We start from the raw sequence: 8163 nt of genomic DNA on the forward strand, positions 1-8163 counted from the left end.
CCATAATAAGATCTTCGAAATTATCTATGCGAAAAAGAGCAAATCGTGATTTATCACTACAAAAGCACAATGCATTTACATTTTAATAAAATCCTTCAAAGTAGTTGCCAGGCCAAACTTATTTGTAGCACGCTTAGTTATTGCACTTGTGCATACAAAGTGTTGTCAGCATTATTAAACCAAACGCGAGTCCGTCTTAACTGACACTGTCGCATCTATCTTTTTAATTGATCGTTCATTAGCAACAGCAGAGGAAAATATGAGATCTGTAGTGAACAGGTGCATCACACAGTCCATAACAGCATATGATAAGCAGCTCCGTCCATCAGTGAGGCGCGCTGCCTCTTTCACTCACTCGCCTGTGCTGAAGCAAAGAGACTCACCTAACTTTTGCGGCAACAGAAGAAATCGCATCATTCCTTAAATTCTTCTTCTTGGACACGGCAGTTCCCATGCTGCAGTGGAAACGACCAGAGTGTAAAAATAGCTCATTCCACTCGTCACATTTGCAAAGGAGGAGATAAATGCTCAATACAAACAAATCATCCGCAGAATGGAGATGGAAATCACCACCTCTCTTCTCCCTGATTCAAGTGCTACGTGGGTCTGTATGTCAGATGTTCCGTTTGTTCCTCATGTTCAGGTATGACACGTTCATCAGAATGCAACTACACGAAGTGTACGGGTCTGTCGTGAACGGAGTTTGTCTGTCGTGAGCTACTGTAGTATAGCAATGTGATGGGTGAGCTACCAGCGTGCCCTTACGCGTCTCTCTCTCTCTCTCTCCTCTTATTGGTTGGTGGGCATAATGTGCGCTCAGGCGTGTCCTTTGGCGACAGTTGCAAAGTGGGTTAATTAATATATTGATGTGCTTTCTTAGCAGACTTGAAAAATATTGTGGATTGATTAATGATTATGTTATTGAAACTATTTGGAAAATCTCACGAAGTCTGTCCGGGTCATCCTTTACACACACACACACACACACACACACACACACACACACACACACACACACACACACACACACACATGTTGGTGCAGCTATCATTATGAGGAGAGTCCACAGACATAATGATTTTTATACTGTACGAACTATAGATTCTATCCCCTAACCCTAACCCTACCCCTAAACCTAACCCTCACAAAAAAACTTTCTGCATTTTTACATTTTCAATAAAACATTGTTTAGTATGTTTTTTTAAGCGATTTGAATTATGGGGACACTAGAAATGTCCTCATAAACCACATTTATAGCATAATACCCTTGTAATTACCAGTTTGTAACCTAAAGAAAAGTCCTCGTAAACCACTTAAACCTGCCCACATACACACACACACACATACACACACACACACACACACACACACACACACACACACATATATATATATATATATATATATATATATATATATATATATATATATATATATATATATATATTAGGGCTGCAACTACCGATTATTTTGATAATCGAATAATCGGATAAAAATAAAAAATAAAAAATCCTGTATTTTATTAAAATATGATTTTTAAAAAAAAAAACAGAAATGATAAAGGGCGTAAGGATTTGGTTCGATTTACATTACTGAATTCATGATTCTATACTCTCACATGAAAAGTTACATTTGAATTTATTATTGTTATTATTATTACTTTCAGTACATATGCAAAACATTTCCTTTCATTACTTGTAAAACTTTGTAGAATTAAAAAGTACTGTTCATTAAAGAGTAAAATGATCCATCAGCCCAGCAGAGGGCAATGGTGACACCAGAATAGAAATATTAATAATTCTGCCCAGCTGAAAAAATTAATAGGCTAATTATGTTAGATACATATGCTTGTCACTGATTACATACATTTTAAGTATTTTAAATTAATATTGTAGGTTTTAAAACAGTATTGTCGCTGATTACATTTTTCTAAACTATTCTTTTCAAAAATATGTGTATGTTTATCCAGTAAAATAATGTTTGCCATGGTAGAAATTTACTAGTGGAATCAGACATAACGTTTTTCATTATCAGGACGATCAAATATCAGGAACCATAGCATTATTATACATTATATTCAGCATTATATACAGTTTAATATAGTGAAATCATCTGTAAACCCAGTGCAGATTCACTCTCGCGCAGAAAAGTCTGACCCCGGTGCTCAATGTATTACATGTGCTCACATGATGATAAATAATCTAATTAAAACTTTGACCTCTGAGACATCAGTGTGACATCATTGAAAGCTGCACAACTGATTACATTGAAACTGAAAGCGCGGTATGATTTTGCACGAGTTTAATGAAAGTGATTGCACTCCCTTTCTCCATTGTGATTGGTTATATTGACATGGATGCGTGCGCTCGCTTGCTCAGTGAAGTTTAACGGAGGCTCGCATGTGGTAAAAACAAACAGTTTTGCGAAATACGTGGAAATACGCGTCTAATTTTGAATTCATAACATGTATATATTATAAAACAGAAAATAGCAGTAAAATGTATGTCATGTGCTGGAGAGAAACAACTCTTATGCCGAGTTTACACTACACGATTTTAGGCCCGATTTTCACTCGCCGACAGTTTTGTGGAGATTGCCGACAAAAGCCCGAAATCATAGGCAAATCAGAGCTCGCTCCTGCGAGCGACTAACACAATGTATGAATTATCAAAGACACGATCTGAGAGAAGCGCCGACGCGCCGCCGATGTCAGCTAAATATCTAGCATGTTAAATATCTGGACCTGTCTGCGATTCCAAATCGCGCAATGTGAAGTGTGTTTTGACTGAATACAACTGCAGCGTTGACCTACAGCCAATGAGAGAGCAAGAATCGGGGCACAGGAAGTTTCAGCGGGAGGAGTCCTGATGTACCTGCAACAGAACATCAACTAGCATGGCTGCGGTATCAAGAAAGTCTCATTGGACCGAAGAGATGGAGGAAAAATTTGTGGAACATTGGCAGGAGCACCAGTGCCTGTTTGATGTTTCCTCTGAACTGTACCACAACCGGGTGGAGAAAGAGAAGAGTTGGAGAGAAATTGCCAATTCTCTTGGACAGTCAGGTAAGCAAATAGGTAGATGTTTCAGTTGGAGGTACTTTTTCATATTGTAACCAATAAAATATATGATGCCTTTACACATTATGTAAAGGTGATTAAAGACATACACATCATATTCTGAAATGCATAACATATGATCATACATTTGTTTTTGTATCTCATATCACTTCTTGCGTGTACTCTGTTGTGAAACGTAAACTGGAGTCCAGGCAGAGTCGTCGGGGATTCATCAATAGTGAAATGTTTTGTAATGTGCTGTCGCCGATTCCTCGTGTAATTTGAAAACCCTATGACTTCCATGACAAGACAGGCAGTTGTGTAATATGAACGATACCACAATCCGACGTCTTTGAAAGTCGTGTAGTGTGTAGGAGGCATTAAGCGCATCAAACGGCACAATCACTGTTTCAACGCACCGAATGCAGCAACAACTCCACACATTAAACTGTATGCTTATTATGATCTTCTTTGAAGTGTTTTTAAAGTGCTCTCGTGTGCTGGACAACTTGTGTCGTGTTTTTCCCGCTTCAGCTTGTCTCCATTGTTTTTCAAATGAGTTTAATCATGCAACTTAATGGTTGCAGCCCTTATCTATATATATATATATATATATATATATATATATATATATATATATATATATATATATATATATATATATATATATACACTGATCAGCCACAACATTAAAACCACTGACATAAGTGAATAACATGTATTATCTCGTTACAATGGCACCTGTAAAGGGGTGGGATATATTAGGTAACAAGTGAGTTCTTAAATTTTATGAGTTGGAAGCAGGAAAAATGGGCTAGCGTAAGGATCTGATCGACTTTGACAAGGGCCAAATTGTGATGGCTAGACGACTGGGTCAGAGCATCTCCAAAACAACAGGTCTTATGGGGTGTTCCCGGTATGCAGTGGTTAGTACTCACCAAAATTGGTCCAAGGAAGGACAACCAGTGAACCGGCGACAGGGTCATGGGCGCCCAAGGCTCATTGATGCACGTGGGGAGTGAAGACTAGCCCGTCTGATCTGATCCCACAGAAGAGCTACTGTAGCACAAATTGCTGAAAAACTTAATGATGGCCATGATAGAAAGGTGTCAGAACACACAGTGCATCGCAGCTTGCTGTGTATGGGGCTGCGTAGCCGCAGACCGGTCAGAGTGCCCAGGCTGACCCGTCTACTGCCGAAAACGCCTACAATGGGCACGTGAGTGTCAGATCTGCACCATGGAGCAATGGAAAAAGGTGGCCTGGTCTGATGAATCATGTTTTCTTGGTGCGTGTGTGTCATTTACCTGGGGAAGAGATGGCAGCAGAATACACCATGGGAAGAAGGCAGGCCGGTGGAGGCAGTGTGATGCTCTGGGCAATGTTCTGCTGGGATACCTTGGGTCCTGGCATTCATGTGGATGTTACTTTGACACGTACCACCTACCTAAAGATTGTTGCAGACCACGTACACCCCTTCATGGCAACGGTATTCCCTAATGGCAGTGGCCTCTTTCAGCAGGATAATGTGCCCTGCCACACTGCATACATTGTTCAGGAATGGTTTGAGGAACATGAAAAAGAGTTCAAGGTGTTGACTTGGCCTCCAAATTCCCCAGATCTCAATCCGATTGAGCATCTATGGGATGTTCAGGACCAACAAGTCTAATCCATATATAATATATATATATATATATATATATATATATATATATATATATATATATATATATATATTATAAAAAATATTAATAATAGTAGTTACTGTATATTATTTAAATTGTAAGTAATGTGCAGCTCTATACCTGAAAATATTTTACACACCCTATCGCATCCACAATTTATTTTCCCTTCGGTATTCACATCTTTGTATTGGCTTTTTTTCTTTTATTATTATTATTATTATTTGTTGCAGTTCCACCAGAAGGCACTTTTCCTGTTGCTTGCATTTTGTTGGACTATGCAGTTTGGTTGTCACCTTCTTGTCCATTGGCTGTGACACACCTAAAAATGACCTGATTTGTTAGTTTATGTTTCCATTATAAATTTTTTTATTATGTTATTAATTATTATATTTTATTCTGGTTGATCAAGTTTTGTGTGTTTTTTCTATTTCTTTCATTTACTCATTCTTTTTTTTTCTTTCTTTTTTTTTTTCATCTGTTTGTGGGGTGTTTATTTATTTGAATGCTGATTTTAGTTAAAATATCATGGTTGGGTTCCCTGCAGACTAAGGTAAGTCCAACCCGATCTCATGAAAATTCCAACAGACTCTCATTGTGAAATCATCAGGATTTGTACAATTTTTCTACATTTGGCTAATTCGTATGATATCGTGTGACTGCACTCGTTTGAATTCCTACAACTTTCACTACAGCCAATGATGTTGCTGGACATCGTTTCCATCTAATACGTGACAATTACTTGCTTCTGTCACACACAACAGCTTCCTTTCATGTTTACACACTCTACTGATTGGTTAAGTTTAGATAAGGGGTTTGGGTAAGGGCATAATATTAATAAGTATGTCCTTAATGCTTTGTGCACGGAAATCGCACTTACTTCTGCATTAGACATCCGGGAATTTGCACGTGATGAAGTCGTACAAGTTTATGCAAACAACATCGTTTGAGACCATACGAAATAGCCAACTCGTAAATTATGAAAGAATTTCCCAACACAATCTAATGAAAATTCTTTCATAATTTACGAACGTAAGTCACATGCTATAAGAAAGACACTAGGAGACGTCACGTTTGTATATTGCCACCCAAGAACAAAGGCTTTATTTAGTCAACTTCAGGTAATAAATGACAACAGTAGAATAACATGTCTTTGTTGGCATCCTCCTTCTCTTCTAAGGGATTAATGATCCTTTATTGAGCTGTTCAGTGTTCAAATAAGGCCATCCCTCAGTTACAGCTGAGGTCAGTAGAGCAAGAGGAGTGTATCTGCCTCATCAATACCACACTGCTTCCCCCTTTTCGAGGGGAGCTGAAAGCTTACTATAAAAGGCTTTTTTAAAACCTTCACTTTCTGAGAGCCACGATTTCTGAAAACAAATAGCAGAAGCTACTCTAGTCTTGGTTGTCTTTGCTAGCCTTGTTGCAGAGCTACCCAGCTTTTATTTCTGATATTGTTTGAAAAGTGGAAGTGTACTGGAAAGTTTGCAAGTTGAGGAAACATGCTGTATACAGGGTGTGATATGTTCCCTTTAAAAGATAAGTACACAAATCAAGCAAACACACATAAAATCACACAAATGTAAAAATGTTTTGTCAGATAATGTAAAAATGTGCTCCATTTGCTAATATCTAAATTAAATTGTTTTAGTCAAGTCCAAAATATTCTTCAATGTGACCAAATCAACAGGACTACATTAGGTTACACATACGAAAGTAATTTTAAGGGTGAGATCAGGTAGAAATCGCTCCTTAAGGTGACAACAGCCCATTTTCACTTTTTACTATGTATAGAATACCATTAAATGCACTCAATACTCTTTAATCATATACACGATTTACACCATAATGAGCAAACAGAAATATAGTCACATATGCACACATTTTACAGACAGAAACTAGGCGCTGCTGTGAAAATGTGTTTACTCAGTTTCGTTCTGATGGGGATGTGGCTGGTCTGATTGCTTTCTGTATCCACATCTGAGCGCTCGAGCTGAAAAGGCATAAAGAAAGGGGTTCACACAACTGTTGATAAAGAAAAGAGACCCAGTTAGATTATAGCTGACATTTGGCTTCCATGACACAGACATTATGACCAAGTTGTTGATCATATAGGGGGTGCTGAATATGAAGAAAACCACTACGATTCTGACTGCCAGTTTAGTCAGCCTGTGACTGTTGAAAAAAGATGATTGACTTATCCGTTGATGAAGTCGAAAGTAGAAGCAGACAAGGCTGAAGATAGGTACAACAAACATTACAAGAGTCTCTACAAGTAGGACAATAATTTTTTCTAGATTACTGCTGTAAGCTTGATGACAGTGTTGGTGCCCATCCTCCTTCACCTCAACACTTCGGTAAAAAAGAGAATAAGAAGCCAAAGTTCCACTTAATGTCCAAATACCAAAAATCAGCCCCTTTTGTCCCATTGTGCCGAGCTTGGCCCATCGCTGTGGATACAGCACCTGTAGGTATCTCTGCACACTCAACAAGCTGACGGACAGTACACTACTGTAGAGGCTCCAGTACACAATATACGACAATACCTTGCATGGACCTTGGCCAAAAATCCAGCCATTCAGTAAGGCGTAGATCCACACAGGCAGAGTAATCAGACTCAGTAGGTCGGACACAGCCAGACTCAGCATCAGTTGTGGGGTGAAGCTGCCCTCCTTTAAATGTTGGGTAAGCATCACCATCACCACTATATTACCAGGTACACCCAGCACACAGCACAATCCCAGAACAGTGCTGGCAGCTAGCACATCTGCTGAGGTCCGGGCAGACAGAGAGCTGTTGGAAATGGTCAGGTTCTCCATGGCTATCTGGCAATTGCTGATGTGAGTGTGAAGTTTAAAGTTTCCCCATTAATGGCAGAGGAAGTACTCTCAGGAAGTGAACCTTCATCAGAATTGTGGTCTTGTGGAGACAAGTTAACATTCTGAAAGCAAATAAAAGAGCATGCAAAAAAAAAAAAAAAATGTTCCACAGAAGTAAGTCATATGGCTTCAGAACAACATAAGAGTAAGTACATTATGACATTATTGTTAAGTTTTTGCACAATTTTTATTAGTTTTAGCATTTTTTGAAGTTATGTGTGTAAAAAGCAGATGCTGAGCAGGCATGTCACAGCAGGTAAAAATATACTGGGCTCTTAAATATGTATCAGCACTGGTTGTTGTTGTCCTCACATAAGGCAGAGCACATTTAACCTGTTACCTGTTACTATTTCCCCTCGTAAGTAGCTAGTATGTATATGCACGCTCTCTCTCTCTCTCTCTCTCTCTCTCTCTCTCTCTCTCTCTCTCTCACTCTCTCTCTCACACACACACACACACACACACACACACAGGTTTATTTCACTATATACTGTATAACTGAGGTCATCTCATAAACTTCCATTGATTTCATAGCAGGCTAATT

At 38.7% G+C, this 8163-nt stretch overlaps 2 protein-coding genes across 5 annotated transcripts in view; both read right to left on the reverse strand.

Annotated features, from left to right (window-relative positions):
• The window catches only part of LOC127439375 (NMDA receptor synaptonuclear signaling and neuronal migration factor-like), a 41208-nt gene extending 40506 nt beyond the window's left edge, over positions 1–702 (reverse strand). For both annotated transcript variants that reach the window (XM_051695624.1, XM_051695621.1), the window contains exon 1: positions 384–702. In XM_051695624.1, coding sequence (XP_051551584.1) covers positions 384–454 — 71 coding nt within the window. In that variant the 5' untranslated portion in view covers positions 455–702. The remainder of the gene's footprint in view (positions 1–383) is intronic.
• A 5126-nt stretch (positions 703–5828) lies between these two features.
• Positions 5829–7646, reverse strand: LOC127439603 (C-C chemokine receptor type 1-like). 3 transcript variants are annotated; one of them, XM_051695791.1, is made up of 2 exons: positions 7287–7646; positions 5829–6733 (listed from the first exon to the last, which is right to left on the reverse strand). In XM_051695791.1, the coding sequence occupies exons 1-2, from the start codon at positions 7557–7559 to the stop codon at positions 6626–6628; spliced, it is 381 nt and encodes a 126-aa protein (XP_051551751.1). In that variant the 5' UTR covers positions 7560–7646; the 3' UTR covers positions 5829–6625. The 3 variants fall into 3 exon arrangements, with proteins under 3 accessions (XP_051551751.1, XP_051551752.1, XP_051551750.1); XM_051695792.1 differs by having other exon boundaries at positions 5829–6765; XM_051695790.1 differs by having other exon boundaries at positions 6829–7646.
• Positions 7647–8163: the final 517 nt, after the last annotated feature.

The sequence above is a fragment of the Myxocyprinus asiaticus genome, chromosome 4 (assembly GCF_019703515.2).
Source record: "Myxocyprinus asiaticus isolate MX2 ecotype Aquarium Trade chromosome 4, UBuf_Myxa_2, whole genome shotgun sequence".
Taxonomy (NCBI): domain Eukaryota; kingdom Metazoa; phylum Chordata; class Actinopteri; order Cypriniformes; family Catostomidae; genus Myxocyprinus; species Myxocyprinus asiaticus.

Bases quoted from the DNA above. Each gene is read 5' to 3' on its own strand.
- LOC127439603 (XM_051695790.1), bottom strand. From the start codon at position 7,559: ATGGAGAACCTGACCATTTCCAACAGCTCTCTGTCTGCCCGGACCTCA. The intron at 6,734-6,828 runs GTCTGTGTCATG...ATGCCTTTTCAG, and splicing joins ATCAACAACTTGGTCATAAT to CTCGAGCGCTCAGATGTGGA.